A 22,840-nucleotide genomic window follows, 5' to 3' on the forward strand; every position below is an offset into this window, starting at 1 on the left:
CGGCCGGGGGGCCCTGCTCTCAGGGGCCTGCCCAGGCCCCATCCTGGGACCCGAAGCCAGGAGAACCTCCCCATGACCTCCCCGGGCCCCGCAGGCAGGCCACGCTCCGCCGGCCCCTCTGGGAGCCAGGCTTTGCTGGGCCACGACGGGAGGGGCCCTGCCCCCTCTCTTCCCACCTCCTTGGAAGCTGAGTCCCTGGCTCCCACCTGGTGGCCCGTGGTGCTGACCTTTCACCTTGGATAGAAACCTGGATCTCTCTGGAGGGCGGGGGGTGGGGGGGGCCTCCGACTCCTGATCCCAGTGAAACGAGGCAGGAGGGAGACGTCCAGGCCGCTGGCGGAGCGGGCGGGGGCTTGTTCTGAACCTCCCTGAGGCTGCACTGGGAGAACAGGGCCCCTGTCCATAACATGACATCAAGGTCAGGGACTGGAGTCCAGATCGGCCGCATCTCACGGTCCCTCTCTGACTGTCCGAGTCTCTGCCTCGAGATGGGGAGAGACTCCCCGCAGCGTCTTTTTACCGTGAAACGCAGTGTGGGGCCGCTTGACTCTTTGGGCGCTGCTGTGACCTGGATTCCAGCGTCAGGCCTGATTCCAGGCAGGCCTTGCAGGTCGTGTCGTGGCGCCTCGGGGGCCCCCTGGTGGAACGCACCAGGCTCTCGTTTCCCTCGGCGTTCCCGGGGAGTCTCTCAGCCCCGCGGCCGCCACCGAGCCCCCCCGACGCCGTGTCCATCCGCGTCAGTCTGAGCCGAGCAGGCTCCGACCGGCCCTCGTCATGCTAGGGTTGAGAGCGTGAGCTCCCAGTTCTCCTGTTCCACCCCCCCCATAGGAAGGTTCCAGGAGTAATTTGAGGACATAAACAGTAAGCTGAGTGGGCTTTTTCCTTCTGAAGTTTTTGCGGAGGACCAGCTCGAAGCAGGCGTAGGGTCTCTTGCTCCATAGAGGGGTGGGGGGAGGCCCGGGACCCTTGCCCTTAGAACCCCAGCAGCCCTGGGGGAGGCGGGGAGCGGGGGGGGACAGAGTTGGGCCAACAGGGCATGTGAATGGCCAGCGTGGCCCCGCCCCTGCCCGTGGCTCCGCTAGAGCAGGTGATGTGGTTCAGGATAGGGACGGGGACAGCAGGGGTGGCCTGTGTCCAGCCTTCGCCCCGGCTGGTCGCCTTCCCAGGAGCCCTCAGAGGCAGACCCTCCTCTTGTCCCTGGGTCATAAGGGGCTTCGCCAGCCTCAGCCCCAGGTCAGAACCGGCAGGTGGCAGCTCCAGGCTGGCGACTGGCGTGGGACAGTCAGCTGCGGCTGGAGGGGCTGGTGCCCTAACCGCCTCATTCCCCCCTGTGTTGCAGGAAATACAACTTCCTGTTTGGTACCGCCTCCTGTTTAGGTGTTTTGAGTAAAAGTCAGGGACGTACTTGTCATCCATCCTGACCAGTGGAGTGTTGCCTCCTTTCTCCTCCTGGGGAAGAAGCCCTGGGGCCCTGATGGCTGTGGCCAGGCACTGTGTGTGTGTGGGGGGGGGGTGGACGGTAGCTTGAGGGGACCAGCACCCTCACAGAGGCTTGAGTCAACTCCAGGAGATGGATGCTCATGTTTGTGTCTATCTTTCATCTCATCATTTAAAATCCTTCCCTTGTCCATGTGAGCCTGCATGTAACAGACAAACGGCAGACCCCTTATGTGGGGTGTGTGGAATCAGGGGAGGACGGTCCCATGGGGCTGATACGTTAGGTGGTTGTCAGCTCTCTGTGGCCCGGCCCCTCTGACTTCCCTTCCTTCCCAGAGTGGCACCTGTGGCAGAGGCTTCAAGTGCTACTTCTCAGGCTGTGTCGGGGACTCCTGGAGGTCCCCGGCCCCTGCAGGTCCACGAAATGAAGCCATTTTGTTTACTAAGAGGTCGCCTGTCATCCTGACACTTTTGGGTGTTCAGGGGAGTTTCCCAGAGGCTGCTGTCCTGTGGCCACATCACTTGTGTGTCTGATGGTGTGTTGAGTTTGTAAAGCTTCAGTTTCCACTTCTAATGTGGTAAAGATTGAGTTCCCGTCATGCCTCGTGGTAATGAACCCAACTAGTATCCATGAGAACGCGGGTTCAACCCCTGGCCTCGTTCAGTGGGTTAAGGATCCAGCGTTGCTGTGAGCTATGATGTAGGTCACAGACGTGGCTCGGATCCCACATGGCTGTGGCTGTGGTGTAGACTGGCAGCTGCAGCTCCCATTCGACTCCGAGCCTGGGAACCTCCATATGCTGCAGGTGCAGCCCTAAAAAGACGGAAAAAAAAAAAAAAGATTGATCATCTAACCCACAAAAACTGAAGTTCCCAGCTTTCAGAGACAGAAAGGTTGAGATTCCTTAACATGGAGATTTACCTCTGGCCGTGGAAGTTTCTCCGGTCTGTCCTGTCCCTCTGGCCCTCAGAGGTGGGCAGCCAGGCCCCAGGAGGAGCAGCCCCTGCACTGCCCTCACCCCCAGTGAATTGTTCAGGCTGGTGGGTGCCTGGCGACCCCTCCTGGCGATCTTGAGGTACTGCAGTTGCCCTGGAGAGAGGGCCTTGCCCAGCTTGTCCCCCACTCCTGGAGCCTGTGACCCCGCTGGTGACGAGGTTTATACATAAATCAGTGTCTTAACTGAAGCCAGCTGCCTGCTAACTGTGATTAAAGTTTCTATTTTATTTATTTATTTATTCTGCTTTTTAGGGCTGCACCCGTGGCATGTGGAGGTTCCCAGGCGAGGGGTTGAATCAGAGCTACAGCTGCCAGCCTTCGCCACAGCCACAGCAATACCGGATCAGAGTCTCGTCTACAACTTACACCACAGCTCATGGCAATGCCAGATCCTTAACCCACTGAGGGAGGCCAGGGATCGAACCTGCAACCTCATGGTTCCTAGTTGGATTTGTTTCCGCTGTGCCACCTCGGGAACTCCTGTGATTGAAGTTTCTAAATCTCTGTTGTTTTTCATATTTGAAGTAGGTAGATTTCATTTGTGAAACTCGGCATCTTCTTTGCCTTAGGAGAGACACCCTCAGCCATGGTTACTTCCAAAGAATGAACTTTTGTGTGTGTGTGTCTTTTTAGGGCTGCACCTGCGGCATATGGAGGTTCTCAGGCTAGGGGTTGAATTGGAGCTACAACTGCCAGCCTACGCCACAGCCACAGTAACGCAGCATTCTCAACTCACTGAGCAAGGCCAGGGATCGAACCCACGTTGTTGTGGACACTAGTCGGGTTCGTTACCACTGAGCCCCAACAGGAACTCCAAAGAACGAACCATTAAGAAAGACCAGAACTGGAATTCCCGTCGTGGTGCAGCGGAAACGAATCCGAGTAGGAACCATGAGGTTGTGGGTTCGATCCCTGTCCTCTCTCAGTGGGTTAAGGATCTGGCATTGCCGTGAGCTGTGGTGTCGGTCGCAGATGCGGCTCAGATCCCGCATTGCTGTGGCTGTGGCGAAGGCTGGCAGCCACAGCTCTGATTGACCCCTAGCCTGGGAACCTCCATATGCCACGGGTGCAGCCCTAAAATGACAAAAAAGAAAAAAAAAAAAAGACGAGAACTGCCACTGAGGCTGATAAATCACCACCTTTCAGTGGAGCTGGGGGCCTGGTCTGCTTGGCTAAGCTCTCCGGGCGCCCCCTCGGCGGCCCCCGCAGGTCCCAGGGAGCACAGTGGGGCAAGGGGGAGGGCGCCCAAGGTGCGTCCGTGTTTGTAGAAGCGGAGGGTCAGATTGTAGTAAAAGGGCAGGGCTGACAGCAACCCTGCTGCACAGTCACTTCCTTCTCTCCCTTTCAGTCTGCTTGTCATCTGGTAATTCCCTCTGCTTCCCATCTTCTTCATGAAACAGGAGGTTTCCTCTGGAAGAGATCCCGCTGGACGAGAAGGAAGCGGCCCAGTGGCTTCATAAACTGTACCAGGAGAAGGTAAAGGCGCTCGGCCCCTCCGCCCCACCAGGGCCTCCCGGGGAGGCGTCCGGGCAGCCAACAGGGCAGGCGGGCAGCACGCTCCCATTCTTTCTCCTTTGATGCTTCTTCCCTTTTGGGAAATTGACTCACTAGAAGAAAGTAAAAAGGCTACCATAACTCTTGTATAACCATCGCTAATAATACTTTATCACATGTGTTTCGTGTAACATGTTTACCCCACACGTTACGTGTGGGGGGGGGTTAACATATAAGAGACACAAGACAATGACCTGACAGCCTTCTTAGCGACCCCCACCCAGTCCCTCCTCCTTCCCCCAGTGCACTCACCCCAACTCGTCCAGTTTATTTTATGGACGCAAACACACAGGACGCTGGGTTTTCATTTTCAGCACTCGGAGGCTTGGATAAACAGAACATTCCTCTAGTATATAACGCACACCCTTCTAAACGCACTGACAAGTACTGAGGAAGTAAGGGAAGTCTCTAGTCCTCAGAAGAGGAGGTGGGACTAAAATCCAGGTGGGAAGGCTGTGAGCTGAAGCCCATGGAGTTTGCTGGGCACCCAACCTGAAGCCTTGAATTTTAATGCCTACGTGGACACAGAAGACAAGGGTTTGACCTTCCTCAAGGCTGGAAGTTAGAACTGAAGACCCTAGTGAAGCTGGGACCCTCAAAGAGGTCAAGCCGGAAAACATACCTGACAGCACAGGAAGTGACTGTGAAGCTGGCCTTTCCCCTCTTGGTCCCAGACGTCTCCCTGGTAATTTGTAATCACAGCACTGTCCTCAAACAGCTGCGTGGTTTGAGTTTATGCTATCAACATCGTTCAAGAAGAACAAAGCCAAAATATCAGCAAAAAAAAGTGGCTCTAGGTGAAGCTACAGCTCCTGAGAGAAGCACATGTAAAACTAGAAGAACACGACTCCAAACCTAAGCTGCCCAAGATTCCCTCAGTAAAATTCTGCTGGACCCATTCATAGCCAAGATCCGTCGTGGGCAAGTATAGCAGACACACAAACAGGAAAAGTAAACTCTCCCAAAACTTCAGCTACCAGGAGGAGACTAAAATCAGTGTGTCTGAAATGGTGAGCAAAAAAGAAGAAATTGAAAACAAAAGAACAGGACCTATTTAAAAAGAGAGGCATAGTTAGAAAAAGCGGGGGGAATGTATTGGCGTGAGAAATCTAGTAACTGACAGTAAACTCTCACCAGATTAGATAGCAAGTTAGATGCGGCTGAAGAGAGAGTCAGTAAACTGGAAGGTTTGAGGATGTGACGCAGAACGAAGCACAGAAGTGAAAACGGGGGGAAGGTAAAGATCCCGAGGACAAACGGAGGCTCAGGATGCAGTGATGACAAAGTCAGAAGAGAAGGTGGGGGGAGGTGGAGCGCACTGTCGGAGACGGGCACAGACCTCCCAGAACTGATGGTGTTTGTTCATTTCACGGGGTTCAAAACACAGTCTGGAGTAGGACAGATAAGAGGGTGTGCACACACAGGTACACACACACGCCTGCATCATACACACATACACAAAGCAGAGCGAACCCAGAGAGAGAACAAATATAAAAATAGCATAAATTATTTAAGCAGAAAGCAAAGCTACGAAAGAGTGAATCTAATGCACCCCAAGCTTTTCTTTAAAAATATGAAAAAATAGAAAGACTTAGGCCAGGCTGACCCATTGAAAAAAAGAGTAACAGCATTAAATGGAAAATAAAAAGGGGACACAACCAAAGAGCCGGGAGTGAATGTGTTATGAGAGCACTTTGGCAACTTTGCGCCCCTCCGTTTGAAGACTTGGATAAAACGTGTAATTTCCAAGAACGCTAAACTCTCTCCAGAAGAAGAAGAAACCTAAATAAAAAGGCCTGCAGTGTGTGGGCATCACGTGGATGGGAGGCAGAAAGACCTTCGGTGCCCGGGGTGGCAGAGGAGACTATGTCTCTGGATCTGGGTTACGTTTGAAACGCTTAACAAAGAGGGACGTTTGCAAGCAACAGTATTTGTTTAGCAGGAAATGAGAAATGAGCTAAAAACGTGTTCTTAGGAAACGGTTCCATTGTGTACGTGAGTCCTTGCTGTGGTTCGGTTAAAGCGCGTGAACTGCATACTATCAGTCTCACTGACTCTTTAGAACGTAGGTGTGGAATGAGCAGTCGGTGTAGGCAAACGCTGTGATGCTGCTCGCAGGAAGTCGTGAGACACGGGAGCACAGCCGTACGTTATCGTGGAGGTGCCGTGGCACAGGTCGTGCGGTGTAAACCCCACCTGGGGACGGAGCTCACCGGCCGGGAGCTCGATGACTCCCAGCAGAAAGGGGACACGGGCCTCACCTTTGTCCCGAAGGGCGACTTTCCAAAACAACCTGATGTAGGGAGTTCCCACTGTGGCTCCTCAGGAACAAGGCCGGCTAGTATCCATGAGGACGCAGGTTCAATCCCTGGCCTCGCTCAGTGGGTTAAGGATCCGGCGTTGCCGTGAGCTGTGGTGTAGGTGGCTGACGTGGCTCGGATGCCGCGTTGCTGTGGCTGCGGCATGGGCTGGCAGCAATGAACTTGGTATGAGTCTGGAAGCACAGCAGCCTCTCCTGGGGGGCGAGGCCCTGCCTTGTTGGCGGGTGTCCTCCCAGGCCCCAGTTCACCCCGACAGCTGTTGACTGGGGGCTGCCTGGGAGCCCCCGACAGGGCCCCGTCTTTCCAGGGCAGGTGTCAGGGTGGAGACAGCCCCGGGGAAGGCGTGCTAGAGCCGCGTGGGGCAGGACTGTCCAGGCGGGCTGGGGGCACGTGGTGGCCCCTAGGTGGATGCAGGACATGAGGTGCTCAGCTGCTCCTGGGCCCCTCGGTCGGCAGGGGCAGCAGGTGCCTGTTCACAGTCTGGAAGCGTGTGCAAGGCTGGGTCAATGCCAAGCCCCCCGCCCTGTTTTTATAGAATACAAAACAGTCACAGACAACGAAATGCAGAAAATAGAGCAGAAAACAGTGAACCCGGGCGAGACGTGACTCCCCGGGTATCAGGGTCACAAGGCCGGGCCTCTTCCCAGACTGGGTCCTGCACAGTCGTGCACGTTTTTGTGCAAGTAAAGATGAGGTGGCGCTTAACTTCCTTCGGAGAACCTGGCAGAGCCAGAGCGCGTCTCCCTGTTAACACGCCTCCTCGAGCCGCGGCTGCCGGGCGTCTGCAACGTGGCAGTTCCCCAGCCCCGCACTCGAGGCAGGAGCGGCTCGGGAGCTTTCCTCGGGGGGCAGAGCCGGCGGGCGGTGATGCGGGCCGTGGCCCCCGGCGCTGGGAGGGAGCAGGAACCCGCCCTGTCCGCTGCCGTGCGCGGGCGCCAGCTGGGTATCCTCCCAGGAAACGCGCCGGGTCGAAGGGTTCGCGATGTTTCTGGCCTTTGGCACCAGCCTCCCGGTTCTCCCGAGAGGAGGGCCTCGGGTCCTCCTCCCCCCACGGCCCCCGTGCTCTGCCCGCTCTGGTCAGAGGGTGCGTGGCTTTTCCCCGTCGGGCTGTAAGAGCAGCACATGAAGAAGCCCCGTTTCCGCTTGACTCTTCCAGGATGCGCTGCAGGAGATGTATCACCAGAAGGGCGTGTTTCCAGGGCAGCAGTTCAAGCCCGCCCGACGGCCGTGGACGCTCCTCAACTTCCTCGCCTGGGCCACCGTGCTCCTGTCTCCTCTCTTCAGTTTTGCCTTGGGCGTCTTTGCCAGCGGCTCCCCGCTCCTGATCCTGACGTTCCTGGGGTTTGTGGGGGCAGGTAGGACCGGGAACGCTGGCCTGGGGCCTGAGGTTGGGGGTCTCCCCTGCGCCGGCGGCAGCACCCAGGCCCAGAGCCGACCGCGGTCACCCTGGCGGCCAGGATTTAACCTGAGCCCACCGGCCTCCAAGAGCAGCTCTGGCCACTAAGCTGCGGGGCACTGGAGGCCCCAGCCACATGCCAGGGTCCTCTCCCCAGAAAGCTGGCCGGCCATTTGCCCACCTGGCATCCTGTGCTGAAGCCGCACCACAGCTGAGAACTGTGTCGGGACCTGGGCAGTTGGGGGCGTAGACTGGCGTGCTGGCCTGAGGTCCCGGGGCCCTTTCACGGCCCCACAGTCTTCGGTGCAGTGCTGGGCACCTCCGTCCACTCTGAGCAGAGCCCGTCGCTGCCCCAGGACCAGGGAGGAAGGGGGAGGGGGGGTGGGCCGGCCAGCCGCCCCCAGGGAAGTCGGGGGCCAAAGGCTGGGTCCCCCAAGGACTGCTCCAGCTTGGTGGCAGTGTGGTCTGTCTAACCTCGCCTTTTCCTGTTTTAAAGCTTCCTTTGGAGTCCGGCGACTAATAGGAGTGACTGAGATAGAAAAAGGCTCCAGCTATGGAAACCAGGAATTTAAGAAAAAGGAGTAATTAATGGCTGTGACTGAACACACGTAACCTGACGATGGCATCCCGTTAACTCAATTAAAAGCAGAACAACACACACAGAGCGGGGGAAAAAGACACTTAGAAACTATTTTTCATATTAACTGGTGACTAATATTGACAATAAAACTTGAGCCAAGAGTAAAGCAGTCGGAAGGCCTGCAGATGGAGACGCCAGCCTCGCCCCTGCGCCGGCCGGGCGGGCGGGCCGGGCCCCGGGGCGGGTGCTCCCCGGACGGACACCCTCAGCTCCTGGGGCCCTGCTGCCAGGCGCCTCTGGACGCTTCTCTTCTTAACACGTAGGCCCCGCCCTGGTTTTTCTCAGTTGTCTTGGGAGCTCCCCGTCTCGCCCCATCTGCCTGCAGCCCCCCAAACTCTTCGCCGCTCTTCCCCAGCCCCTGGGCACGTGCCTCGGGCCCCAGGCCCCCAGAGCAGCTGTCCTGCTTGGCTGGCACCTTCGCTTCCAGGCGGGCAGGGCCCTGGGGAAGTTCTCCGGCAACAAGCACACTGAGCGGCTGGCGGCCCCACTCGCCCGCCCGCTCCTAGTTTCCAGAGCCTCTTCCTACCTGAGCCTGCGGAGACCCCTCAACCCCCTCCCTGGCCTCCGCCCCCTCACTCCCTGCGGGAGGCTGTCACACCCCAGTCACCCTCCCCAGCAGGCCAGAGCCGGAGCGGGAGCCTCGGCCACAGCCCACAGGACCACTGGGTGCTTTGGAAAAGCAATGTCACCGTCACCTCGTCTTCTAAAGGTGGCTGGAGACGGGTAGCACAGAGCTCTCTGCTTTGAGAGGTTCTGTTTTCACGGTGGATCTGTCGATGGCGCTCGCCTTCCTGGTGGAAACCAGAGGTGCTGTGCCCGCCCCGCCTCCGCCCCCTCCCTTCTGAGCCGGTGCACGTGTCCCTGGGGGGGTGCCGGTGGCCTCTGTCAGCGCCTCCCGGCTGCAGGGTGGCCCCAGGCTCCCGTGGCCTGTGCTCAGCTCACGTCCACACAGCAAGCATCCCGCTGACTGGGGCTGACTGGCAGAGAGGGGCACTCCCGGGGCTCCGGCTCCCGCTCCGCCGCCCTTTCCTCTGTAACCCGCGGCACTGGACTTTCTTCTTAAACTTTCAACTTGCTTTTGTAAAGTCACACTCCCCGAATCTTTTTTAGCCAGGGAAGGAAACGAGCGGGCGTTATTCTCTCTGATGCACTGTAAGCAGCGTTCAGCACAGGGGCGGGTCGAATCTTCTAGGGGGCGAAATGGAAGGAAGAGGCATGACGACCGCCCGGGACCCAGTCATGCCCCGGCCCTCAGGACGCGTTCTGGGGAGACCTGTGGAATCAGCACGTGCCCTTTATACCGACGACACTACTGAATTCTCTGCGGGCGACCTTGGTGAAGGGACCCAGGTCACAGGGAAGCGAGCCACAGTCCTGTGCTTGCTCACGAGTGTGGTAAATGCACGCCACTCCTGTGAGGTCCACGGTTAAAACAGCTTTGAGGATTTTCCTCGAGGCGGGCTTCCCTCCACCTCAAAGCATGTCCCCAACCCCCCTGCCGTGGGCAGCAGAGCCCAGGCCGGAAGGCGGCGCCTCGGCTACCTGAGGTCTTATGTTCCTTCACCCAACACGCTGCTCATCCGTCTCTCCGTGTTTATGTCACTTGCTAATTCACTAACCCCGAAAAAGCTTAAAGGAAAAAGTCGAAGGGTCCTAAATACTGTGAAGCTACGTTACCTGGAAAATGCAAATTTAGATCTTTTACTATTTAATTAATAGTTCTTGCTTCCCAGCTAAGTTCCCTCCCCTCGAAATGAATACCCAATGTATACATTCTATGTTGGGGCGATGAGCTGGGAAGATGCCTAGGTGAGCGATTGAGCCCGGGGGTAGGTTTTAAATCTCAGCGACTTCCTCCTGATTTAACACAGATTAGCTTGTGCATCTGAATACCAAGCCCTTTGAGAGCAATAAAAGTTACACCATGAATGTTTGGGGGCTTTTTTTTTGGTTTTTTTTTTTGAGGGGTGGATTTTGCTTTTCATCCACTTCAGAAAGAGAGGGGGAGGGGAGCTCCTTGCAGTTTTTAAATCAATAAATCCCGGAACAGTGCTTATTTCTCTTCCACGACCCCGTTACTGCCGCTGTTGTCACCCCAAATTCAGGCTGAGTGTGGGGGCGGTGGTGCCGGCCATGGCTGGGGAGAGCGTGCTCTGGATTCAAGTCCACGCTAGGTCCTGGGTCCAACAAGGGCAAGGAGTCTGGGTGTTGGCTGAGCTTCTCTGCAGGGGGCGGGGCCTGCTGACCTCGCGGCCAGGGGCGGGGCCTGCTGACCTCAGCAGGAAGGTGTAGCCTCCAGAGCCAGCCTCCCTCCCGCTGGAGAGACATGAAGGGCAGCCCCAGGCCTTGGGCCCCTCCCGCGAGTGCCTGTGCCGAGGGAGGCTGAGTTCTGGGCCCAGGGCCCGCTGGCCACGTGTTTCTCAGCTCAGGTGCCAGGGCTCACATGCTTTGTCGCTTTCCGCAGGTATCCTGGAGGGCCTGGCGAGTAGTTTGGGTTGGGAGCCCTCCGCCTGTGTCCAGCAGTCCCCTCTGGGGCGCTCCTGGGGTGTCTAAGGTGCCTGTGGCATTTCATGGTGCCCTTGTGGCAGCCACCAGCACCTGGGAAGCTTCTGTCCCCTCTCCCCTGCCCCTGCCGTGGGTCTTTCTGACGCGTGGTGAGCAGGGCCCAGCTCCACTCTGTGCAGGTGAGCAGACACGGGGGCAGGCTTACCTGGTCGCTTTTAACCCCAGAAGAAGTGCCGCAGGTCACCGGGCGCGTGGTGACAGTGTGCAGGGAACAGGGCCTTGTCTGCGCCCGCAGCCCCGTCCTTGAGAGGCACAGTCAGGTGGGAAGATGGCTCTGAAGGTACAAACGGCTCAATGAGAGCAGGGGTCAGTGGCGTGGGCCGCTGTCGCGGAGGGCCGGGCGGTGGGGTCCCCGGCCGGTCTGGCAGCCCCACCGTGTTTGCCCGTCGCCCGTGCGCACCTGGTCGAGCTCGTCCCCGCGCTGACACTGGCGTGGTAGCGCGCGTGCGCGGAGGTCGTCTGGAAGAAAAGCGTGTGTGTCGTCCCCAGGCTGTCCCCGCCCCGCGGCCTCACTTGTGCCCGAACTGGGGTGAGGAGTTAGTGACTCTCTGCATGCTGCGTGTCCCTGCCCAGGACACCTATGGGACATGCCAAGTAGAATCTTTCAGCCCAAAGGACTTCTGGCTGAATTGTTCAACCCCGGGTGTGAACTCGTGCTGCAAATCTCTCGCCAGCATCTGCATGCAGCCCTGGCATGCGACACAGCGGTCAGTGGTGCCCTTTTGGCTTCTAAGCCTCCGCAGGGCAACCGGGCTGAGGGTTAAGACAGTGTGCCCTCTGTGCCCACCTGCCGCCCCTCTAGAGGCCGCAGCGCTCCCCCCCCCACACCCCGGGTGCCTGCCCCTCACTCTCGTGGGTTAGCGTCCAAGGCAAAGCGCCTGGGCCTGGCCGGTGGAGCTGGCCACGCCACCGACACGGCCCCGAATGCGAGTGGTGCGTCAGGGTGCTTGTGGACTTTCTCGCGGGTTCCACATCCTTGTAGGTCGGGGCCAGGACGCAAAAGCACGGGGCCACTCGGGGGCCAGGAGACGTCCCACTGGGTCCCGCCTGACTGAGGGGCGGCGCCGGTGAACCAAGTTTACCGCGCGCGTTGGCTGTGAGCCAACTCAGGGGAAGTGGTTGGCAGTCCCCACAACCCTGGGGACACAACTGGACAAGAGCACTTTAGAGAACCCAGCGAATCACAGAGCAGTGGTCCCTGGTCAGCCGGGCAGTGGCCACCTACTCCTTTCAAAAACAATCGAATCGCTTTAAAATTTCAAGCTGTGCAATGACGCGGTTCACTTGGAGTTTTCTTTTCCCGTCAACGCCTGCGTTTCTTACCTTTTCGCTGCAAGAGGATCTGGACAGAAGTCCGACTGTGAATGAGAAGCTGAAACGCCCTCAGTCCTATTGAACTGGAGTTACTCGATGCCGCGAAGCAATGCACTCGATCGGCTGTCTGAGGCTGTACGTTCTGACAATCAAATGTCACCTGCCTAAACGCCAGGAGCTTCCGCCGGCTTCTCAATCCTCGCGATGGCCAGCAAGCTCGGTTAACCGCGCGCGGACGTATCTCTTTGGGAAGCACACAAACCACGCACCCCGTGTGCAGTGCGGCTGTCGCGGTTCGCTTTCTATTCTTGATCCTCTGCCTCCTACCTGCCCGTTGGCCGGCTTCGAGGGTGATGAGTCGTCTACAGGGTGCAAATGTGTATTATACGGATGCTTCCTTTTGTACACTTCATTTTTACAATTTTGCTACAGCTTTGTGTCGTCAAGGAGAGCGCTATTTTTGGTCGTAGGAGCTGGTGGGGGGGCGGGGAGAGCGCATGTAGGCTCTCAAAGCCTGAGTCCCGGAAAACCCGCCGCGTTTGCCCAGCGCCGCGAAGGTCCCTTTGTACCCGGCGTGCTCGAACGGCCCCAGCAGCAGCAGCATCTTCTCCATAAAATGCTTATTGCAGTTGCCGCCGTGAGAGAGAGGGGTAAACGGTCCACGCTGTCAGAGAAAGCGGCCACCAGCCGCCTCCTGTCGCCTGGCTTCTGGTCGCAGAGGGTTTTCCCCGGGGGAGGAAGGACTTCCAGGCACTTCCTGGCGGGAGGGGCCGGGTCGGAGCCGCCCAGACTTTCTCGGCGGCTGACCTGCTGATTCCCAGGCTGCTCTGGTCCCGTAAGTTGCTTTCGGAAGGGAAATTGAGAAGGAGAGCCACCGTGGGGCAAAGGCGAGGGACAGAGTCGGCCGGAGCCCGGAGCATACGCTCGGGGCCCTGTGCCTCAAAACGGGTCTTCAAAGCCATCACGGACAAAAGCTGTTCCAATGCAGGCATGTATATATCAAAAACTATTTTTTTGTAAAAATGAATTCATTCTGTGCAGAAAAACCCAGGAACCCTGTTTCTTCTTTATAAGGAAAAGAACTCTTGTGAGAACCAAGAGCTAACTCCAGGGTCTGATGTGTCGGTCTTGTGAAAATAAACTGAGCTAAATGAACCGTGGTGTCCCTTTGCTCTGGGGGAGGCCCCTGAGGATGTGCTTTTCTGCTCGGGGCCAGCGTGGGGCCAGCCGTGCCGCGGGGATGGCCCGTGCCACTCAGCCCAGGCCTCCTTAGCTTTAAGCGTGTGTCCTGATTTCAGCGCATGCCCCTGGGGCCACACTCATGCACACACGCGTGTCCTGGCACACGCTCACACAGGAACAGCCCCGCTGGGAAGTGGGACAGAACCACAGCCTGCACTTGGGGCTTCTCCTGGAGGGAGCCCACGAGCCCAGCAGGGTTGGGCGGCCGGCTCAGCGGTGGCTTTGCCTCCAAAGGCTAGAAACTCCGTGGAGGGAGCTGGTGGTCCTGTGACAGCTCGGAGGAGGGGCCATGTCGCTTGCTCTGGGCTCCAGCTCCACCAGCTAGTGGGGACATTACATTATGCCAAGGGGCGTGTTTTGTGGAAAGGGACGGAGTAAACCCACGAGTGGGTGATGGAGGGGTGGCGGTGGCATCGAGAGTCCTGCCCGTGGTCGAAAGGGCCCCAGCCGCCTAAGATCACACCTTGGAGTCCCGGGAGGCCCTCACACCGCCTCCGGAAGTGTGTGTCTTACAGAGCAGGGCAGGTGGGCCTGTGGCCAGAGGTGACAGCTCCGTCCAGGAGAAGCAGGACCAGTGCTGTCCCAGCCCCCATGCCCTTCTGCACGCAGAGCTGGGGCTGCATGGGAGCCTCTGAACCAGGGGCCGTGTGCAGGGGCTGGGGGCGTCCGTGGAGACAGACAAACCCTAAATGGCCCTCAACAGGAACTGGGGGGTGGGGGGGCGGCGCCTCTCACCAGGCGCGTCCAGCCTGTTTGCGAAACCGCTGCTAGTTCTCAGGCCCTTCCAGGGGTGCGTGGGGGTGAGTATTGTCCTGCCGTTGGTCTCCTGTCACGGGGGCAGGAGGCCAGAGCTAGGCCAGGGCTCAGAGACTTCGAAGGACTGCGGGTGCTGTGCATTCCGGGAGCCGTGGGGTGCGTGCCGTCTGGGAAGGCGAGTTCTCAGTCTCTGCTCAGGACCAAGAAGCCTCTGGAACATGGCTCCCCACAGACAACTTTAAAACGTTCTTACTTACTGGTCAGAACCCACTGATGTCTCTGATTAAGTGGCCAGTCCCTCCTGCCCAGGACTTTGTAAGAAACCTGACCCCTGGGCCACCCAAGGCGGTGGAGGTACCCACCACCCTGCAGAAGGTGGGCAGGTGACCGCGCCTCCCCCAGAGAGCCTGCCATCCAGACGCGGTGTGGGATGTGCTCCTGGCGTCAGGCCTGCTGTGATGTAGCGGCCGCCTCTCTGGATCCACCCCTTTCCTGCTGCTTCCAACCAGAAAGTAGGGGTGGGGGGCCAGCAGCACCCCCTCTGCCGGCGAAAGTCCAGTGCCCTTGGAGATGGGGCGAGGGCCCCAGTGAGGTGCGGGGCTTGGGGAGTGTGTCCCTCCCGCGCCCCCCGGGGGGGTCACACGGGCTCGGAGTTGGGGGAGGGGCCCGTCCCTGGGCCTCGGGAGGACGTGGAACAGAAGCGCCTCCTGGGTGCCCCGGCCAGTTTCTGCGGGACAGCCCCGCACATCTCCCATGGCCTTGGTCCCTGATGGCGCTAAATGGGGACAGCGGCAGGGGGACTCTGAGGAGCGCTGCCTCCTGCAGACTCGGATTCCTGGACACGCTCCAGACTCTCCTGGCCGCGGGGCTGCTAAGTGGGGGTGAGAGCACACGGGGGCCCTCCCGTCCAGGCCACGCAGCAGAACGGCCACCTGCAGCTGGACTGCCCCTTCTGTTGTCCCCATCCTGTCCCCAGTGAGGGAACTCAGTTCACTTTCCTGAATGCTCTTCCCACTCAGGCTCTTGGAAAGGCCCTTTCCAGCACCCTTTGCAGGCAGGGATTCTGCCTGTTAATTGATCAGCCCGTGGAATCCCCCAGAGACCTCCAGAAGGCGCCTCACCCATAGAATGTAAGTGCCCCTCACGGGGGGTCCGGGGCATGCTTCCCGCTCATCCCAGCCTGAACACACAGAAAGGGCTGCCCCTCTCCCCCCAACACACACCCAGGCAGCGCTGGAGAACAGTCTGAACGTGGAAGGCTGCCCTCCCGCCGGACCCAGCAGCACCAGCCGAGCTGACGCCTCTTGGCTGGGCCATCTGCCTCTCCGGGGTTGGGAGATGGACCTGGGGTCTCAACCAACCGATGGTTTCTGGGGCCTGGGGCCTGCAGGGCCCAGCTGCCGTCCTCCCAGGCCCACCAGCACCTGCAGAAGCAGAAGAGCCACCCTCGTGTTATCAGCTGCCTCCCAGCAGGACAGAGACTAAGACAGCTGGCCCAGCTACCACGCGTTAATACAGGGGCTGCTCCAGGACGGGGGCAGGGGGCGCGGGGGCCACCGGCGAAGACAAGCAAAGCCAGACCCCTGTCCAAGGCGGCCAAGGCAGGTTTCCTTCCTTTCTGCTGCAGGAGGGAGGGCCAGGGAAACCTGAGCCCAGCTCCCCAAACCCAGGCAGGGGCTCTGGAAGGCTGGGCGCCCCAAAAGCAGGGCACAGGGCAGGCGTGGGGAATGGGCCATGCTCCCTAGGTGAGCTAACTGGACGTCCCAGGGGCACGCTCAAGTCAGGGAGCAGTGGCGGGGGGTGGGGGGTGGCTTAGGCGGCTGGCTGAGTCTCTGCTCCCTGGTCCCGGGGACATGGCTCTGGGCGGAGATTTACCTCCGAAGGGCGGAGGAGGATGTGTCATCCCAAATCGTCCAAAGAAACTGCCCTATGAGGAGGTCCAGGGCCAACCTGCCCATCCCCAGGTCTGGGCGGGAACAAGCCGGAAGTCCTCCTGGCAGCGCCCAGCATCTTAAGGGGGCGGGGTCTCCCCGGGGGCCCTGAGCAGCCCGCAACCACCAGAGCACCTCAGTGAGTGTGGGGTTGGGACACAACCCTTGCGTCCCAGAGTCTTAGCCGTTCTGAACACCCTGCAGAAGGAGCTGGGTGCAAGTGCCGGCCCCCCAGCCCCCTCCCTCGGACGTCCTGCTGGGTACCCACAGAGCACAGAGCCCCTGAAGCAGGGTCATGAGGACAGGAGAGCAAAGGAAGCTCATCCCGCACAGAAGCTGCTGGAAGGAATTGGGAAGGTCGGGGGGGGGGGGGGCGGTGGCAGTGAACCTCCAAGGGGGTGGTGCTGGAAGTCCCCGGGCAGCCCGCGACGGGCTGCCGCTCCGCCAGGGCTGTTTCCTGTCCCTCTAAAGTCCGGGGTGGGGTGGAGGGCACAGTTGGAAAGGAAGCCCCAAGATGAACTTTCAGAAGAAAAAAGAGCTCAAATGAAAACAAAGCCCCTTTAGCAAAGGAACCATGGGTTGCCTCCGTGAGGTCGAGGGTGTGATCCCTGGCCTCGCTCAGCGGGGTCGGGGTCTGGCATTGCCTCCAGCTGCGGCATGAGTCACAGATGTGGCTCGGATCTGCTGATGCTGTGGCTGTGGTATAGACCAGCCGCTGCAGCCCCAGTTCCACCCCGAGCCTGGAAACTTCCATGTGCCGCAGGTACAGCCCTAAAAAGAAAATGGGAAGGAAGAGTGAAAAGAATGCCCCCACGCCCATCCCCGAACCACTGCCCCCTGGGGGTCCTGCCCGTCCCCCCCAGGGCCGGTCCATGATTTCCGTGGACCAGGGCCTGTTCTGGACAGGTCACGCAGGGTAACTCAGTGTCTCATCACCCAAGAGTAGGGGGCCAGGCTAGAAGGCGGCAGCGGTGGCCTGGTGCACAGGCGGCTCTGCAGGACGTGTCCCCAGGTTCCCTCCGAGGGTGGTTTTGCCTCGTGTTTTCCTCATTCGGGGTTGATGGGGGCTGACAGGCAGCTGTGGTCCCCTGGCTGCCTTGTCCTGCTTATTTGTGGGACTAGGCCAGTCTGCCCGTTTCCTGCTGGACCCGCAGGCCCTGGCTCTCCCTGCCTCTGCACCCCGGTTCTGGTGCGAGACTCTGGGCTCCAGTTTGGGGCTGGCAGAGCTGCCTCCTGGAGGAGGGGGCCTGCATTCCCAGATCCAATCCTGGTCTCCCCAGACGGGTGTGCCTGTCACACGTCCCTGAGGGGGCAGCGGCTGTCTATCCAGGTGTGAGGGGATCCAGCCCCACCCATGTGTGCTAGCTGTGGGAGCTTCCTCTGCAGAACTGGCTGTAAGAGCCCTCCCTTTTTGATGACATTGCTGGTCTTCTTGTTACTGTGTCTTAAGCATTCTTTTATAAAGCATTTTTTTTCATCGAAGAAAATTCTTTATTCAAATGATCAAAATGAATTTGAGGTGCTATGTTGGCTTTGAATTGAAGAAAAAGTCCAAGGTAAAAAGTGGAAACAGGAGTCCCTGTTGTGGCTCAGCAGGAATGAATCCGAACAGGAACCATGAGGTTGCAGGTTCGATCCCTGGCTTCGCTCAGTGGATTAAGGATCCAGCATTGCCATGAGCTGTGGTGTAGGTCACAGATGCAGCTCGGATCTGGCGTTGCTGTGGCTATACTGTAGGCCTGCAGTTGTAGCTCTGATTCGACCCCTGGCCTAGGAACCTCCATATGCCCTAAAAAGTTGTGGTTTTTTAGGTGCAGCCCCAAAAAGCAAAAAAAAAATAATAATAATAATAATTAATTAAAAAAATAAACAAAAAGATAAAAATACAATACTGTAAGTCAACTATACGCCAATAAAATTAAATTTTAAAAATAAACATTTTAGCTAAAAAAAAATGGCGGGAGTTCCCACTGTGACTCAGCTGTAAGAAACCTAACATCCATGAGGACCTGGATTCGATCCCTGGCCTCACTCAGTGGGTTAAGGATCCAGTGTTGCTGTGAGCTGTGGTGTAGGCCGGCAGCTGCAGCTCCCATTCAACCCCTGGCCCAGGAACTTCCGTATGCCATGGGTGCAGCCGTAAAAAGACAAAAAAGAAGAAGACACAACAGCCTAGGCCTCTGATAAGACTGGCTCTTGTTTTTTATTCTTCAAATTTTTCTTGGTTGTTCATGAACCTTTATTCTGCCCTATAGATTTTAGAATTAGCTTCTAGGTTCTATTTTAAAGCCAACAAAACCTGGAGTTCCCGTCATGGTTCAGTGGTTAACAAATCTGACTAGGAACCATGAGGTTGCGGGTTCGGTTCCTGCCCTTGCTCAGTGGGTGAACGATCCGGCGTTGCCGTGAGCTGTGGTGTAGGTCGCAGACGCGGCTCAGATTCCGCGTTGCTGTGGCTCTGGCGTAGGCCGGGGGCTGCAGCTCCCATTAGACCCCTAGCCTGGGAACCTCCATACGCTGCGGGTGCGGCCCAAGAAAAGATAACAATACATCCATACATCCGTACACACAAACCCAACAAAACCTGTTGCGATTTTCGCCGGCATGTCGGGCTGGATTAAGCAGGGAGCACGGCTGGCTCAGTGTTGATTCTTTCTGTGCGTGAACATTCCCTGCTCGTATAATCCTGTTTCATGTCCTGCAATAAAGTTTTACGATTTGTCCATCCAGATTACGTGCACGCCTTGTTCACAAGTACCAGCCACCCCTTCCGGGCTGCAGAGCCTTAGGAATGTCTGTGACACCAAAGTCAACACTTTTGCTCTTGGCCGTCTCCTGTTCCCTTGCTTGTTTCTACCTGCTAATCTGCCTTTGGGAGAAGGATATTAAAATTCCCCACAGAGTCGATCTTGCCAATTTCTTCTTGACGTTCTATCCGTTTTGACTTTACGTTGGTGAGTGTTTACGAATTTACAACTGTTCTCTTTTCCTGGTGAGCTGTTTCTATTCTACATTTAATCTAATGTTAATAAACATTACTTTTCTCACCCAGTGTATAGTTTTCCCATTTTTAAAACCTGTGTCTTTATATTTGGGAGTTTGTCTCTTGTATCCCTTGCAAGCAGCAGGCACTGGTCGATTTCGGTTTGAATCCAGGAAGAAAATAAGACTTTTCAACCAGTGAGCTTAACCATTTACATTCATTTTTATTGACTTATTTTTACCATCTTTTCAGCATTTTCCATTTGCCTCTTTTCTGCCTCCTGGTTGAGGGTTCTTCCCCCACTTTCCCTCCTCTCCTGGTTATTTTTATTCTTGTAGCTATAACACTGTGTGAGTTTTTTGCCCATGCCCGAGCCATGCACACGTTTCTAGGCCAGGGATTGAACCTGTGCCACAGCAGCAACCCACACCACAACAATGCCGGATCCAGAGTTCCTGTCATGGCTCAGTGGTAATGAACCCAACCAGTATCCGTGAAGATGTGGGTTCGATCCCTGGCCTCGCTCAGCGGGTTAAGGATCTGGAGTTGCCATGCGCTGTGGTGTAGGTCGTAGATTCGGCTTAGATCCCGTGTTGCTGTGTCCGTGGTATACGCCAGTAGCTGCAGCTCTGATTCAACCCCAAGCCCTAAAAAGACACACAGAAAAAAAAAGAGAGAGAGAGACAATGTGAGATCCTTAATTTGCTGAGCCACCAGGGAACTCCCTTTCCAGGGACTGCTTTTAACACACTTTTTAATGTAATGAGCCCCGAGGCTCACTGGCACTTTCACTCTCCCTCCAACCAATGCACATGCCTAAGGCAGAGTTCGCATCTGCTCTCTCCTGAGTATTTCCCAGGAGTTCTTTCTTTCTTTTTTTTTTTTTTTAACCCACAAAGTCACTGGGGCTGTTTCAGAGTTAATGGCTGCTTAGGGAGCTTCTGGGCTCCCCTTTCATCTTAAGGCCTCGCTCTGGGCTCAATCTCCTTAAAACAAACTTTTGGGAAGGTCCCTGCGTGGGGTTCGGGGTTCGCTGGTGGTCAGCTCTCTCAGCCTCAGCTTATCTGCAAACATCTGTATCGCATCCTGGCTTTGAAATGGGAGTTTGTCTGTGTGAAGGATTCCAAGCCGCCGTTGCGTTTTCTCGGTATTTTAGGACCTTTGCCGCTCTTCTGGCTGGAGGTGTGCTGGCAGCCTCTCCTGCCCCCTGGGGTGGAAACCCATCCTTTCTCTGTCTGACTTGAAGTTCCCTCTCTTCTCGGTCTTTGCTGTCTGCAGCTGAACGAGAATGTGTCTGTGTGTGAATTTTTATTTTTATCTGGTTTGAAATTTGATTTGCCTCCTGCATCTGAGAATACAGTCTTTTATCGGTCCTACTGGCTTGATCTTAAATTCTATGCTTTTACTGCTATTTTTTTTTTAAGAGCATCCCTGGAGTTCCCACTGTGGCACGATGGGATTGGCAGCATCTCTGGAGCACTGGGAAGCAGGTTCAAACTCTAGCCTGGCACAGAAGGTTAAGGATCTGGCATTGCCACAACCGTGGCATGGGTTACGACTGTGGCTCAGATCTGATTCCTGGTGGGGGAACGCCCTGTGCCACGGGAATGGAGGAAGGACAGAAGGAAGGAAGAGAGGGGGAGAGAGAGAAAGGGAAGAGAGAAGGGGGGGAGGGAGGACACAAAGGGCACCCCTCCTGTTTTGCACAGAGTATCGTGTTCCCGCCTCGTTCTCTTGATCCTCTCTCAACACTTGAAGCATTTTGGACACAAAACCACTGACCAGCTAAGCCCCGATGGGTCCGTGAGGGCTGGAAATACTGCTCCTCACCCAGCACGGTCAGGGCCAGGCAGCTCCCCGGGGAGGTGGCGCCGTTCTTTGAATATGAGGCCATCAGCACGCGCAGCGCTGGGTGACGGGAGGTGCCACAGCTGTCTATCTGTGCACTACATGGAGTCCCCCCCATGGAAGCATCCCCCATTTCCCCAAACCGGAACCTCTAATCCGTCAGGATCCCGGGCGCAGGTGAAGGAGCACACCTTGGCAAGAGGGTTTCCAGGATGGATGGGGAGAGGAACCAATCTTACCCCCTCCCTGGGACCCCAGATGGCACTATTGGGAGCCTGGTTATGGGGACATTTCTACCCATTCAGCTACTGGCTAAACACAGATAGAGCATCCTGGAGTTTGACCCCCAGCCCCTCGGCCAGTGTCTCACGGAGCTGGCCTCCAGCATTTTCTGAGGCTGGCTGCTGATGGTGGGGGCGCAGTGCCCTGAAACAGCGGTGGTCTCTGTGGCCACAGCTCTTCTGCTGTGACATGAGTCCCTGCCCTGAGACTGTGGTGTGTGAGGGTCCTGGCATGAGTCCCGCTTGGCAAGAGACTTGGAGACGGGGGCGGGGAGCAAGCCCCCCTGGGCTAGAACTGACGTCACCTCTGATAGCCATGACTCAGCCACCCCACCCACCCCCCCACATGCTGTGGATGGAGGTCCCTGTCACCAGGCTGCCCCCACCTGGCTGCTGGAGCCCCTTGAGGAACAGACCCTTGTCTCAGGCTCAGCATCAGTCTCGGCTGGCCGGTTGGACACTCAGCCACATGGCCCTGGGAGCCGGAGCTGATGACGCGGTGGCCAGAGAGAGATGCTGACATCAGCCGTCTGTCCACCTGGTTGTTCTCTGTGATGGACGATCTCTACGGACGTGCGAGGGACACAAAGACCCACACACTTTGTGCCGCCCCCTTAGACCCACCCACGTGCCCAAAGGCAACCCACCGGCACCTTTTCCCCAAATCTTCTGGCCCTGGCCTTCCAGTTTTGCCACCTCCAGGCACCTGACTCTCGAGCCAAGTCATCCCTCACAGCCCAGAAGTCCTTCCATGTCATAACTCAAGCCTCTTCTCCCTTCATCCAAGGCCCAGTGACCCTCTAACCTCTGCCCTCTGGCCTTAGTGCCACCCTGCGTGGGCTGGGGTGCACACTGGGCTGACCACTGGTGAACTGGACCTAGGATGGCCCTCCAGTATCCTAGGACTTAGGGGACACCCCAAGAGGCCAGGCTGTGGCTGAGAGGGAGGAGTCAGGGTGACAGAGGGGACACGAGGGTCTGGCCCATGGACCGTGCCACTTCCTCATGCTCAGGCTTGATCCCAAACACCTCATTTATGTCCCAGGATGGACGGCTGCAGCACTTGCCCAACCTCGTGCTGCAGGGATTTGAGAGCCCCCCGCTCAGGGTTGGGGGGCAGTGCCCATCACACCCGATGTCCTGTGTTGAGGCCTCAGGATCTGCCTAGTTCTCAGAAGCAGGAGGCGGGCATCACTCCAGAATCACAGGGCCCTGGGTTGTGATGCTTGTGGCGGGGGTCGTAACCGCTGCCACCAGGGAACCCAGGTTTGTGCAGCCATCCATGACCTCAACACCGGCCCGCAGAGGGCGCATTTGAGCTTCTCCACAACCGCAGCGCCCCACCTAGTGCACCCCACCTGTCTTAGTGGACAGTGGGGGGGGGGGCTCTGACCTTGCTAAGGACACTGGTCAGGTGGCAGCTTCTCCCATCTCGCCTGGGGAGCTGCTCCAACTCTTCGCCTCCTGAGCCTGTGGGCCCCTCCCTGGTGCTCTGGTGAGGCAGGGCTGGCATCTCCATTTCTACTGGGAGTCACCCTGGCGACAAGCAGGACCTCCGTACATGCCAGGACGGGC

The 22,840-nt window shown here is 57.5% G+C and overlaps 1 protein-coding gene across 13 annotated transcripts in view; it reads left to right on the top strand.

The window, feature by feature from the left end:
- The window catches only part of AGPAT3 (1-acylglycerol-3-phosphate O-acyltransferase 3), a 103,145-nt gene extending 92,867 nt beyond the window's left edge, over positions 1-10,278 (top strand). For 12 of the 13 annotated variants that reach the window (XM_021068324.1, XM_021068326.1, XM_021068333.1 and 9 more), the window contains 3 exons: positions 3,835-3,910; positions 7,466-7,664; positions 8,202-10,278. In XM_021068324.1, coding sequence (XP_020923983.1) covers positions 3,835-3,910; positions 7,466-7,664; positions 8,202-8,290 — 364 coding nt within the window. In that variant the 3' untranslated portion in view covers positions 8,291-10,278. The remainder of the gene's footprint in view (positions 1-3,834; positions 3,911-7,465; positions 7,665-8,201) is intronic. The other variant, NM_001143700.1, reaches the window with a different exon arrangement.

The sequence above is a fragment of the Sus scrofa genome, chromosome 13 (assembly GCF_000003025.6).
Source record: "Sus scrofa isolate TJ Tabasco breed Duroc chromosome 13, Sscrofa11.1, whole genome shotgun sequence".
NCBI classification, from domain to species: Eukaryota; Metazoa; Chordata; class Mammalia; order Artiodactyla; family Suidae; genus Sus; species Sus scrofa.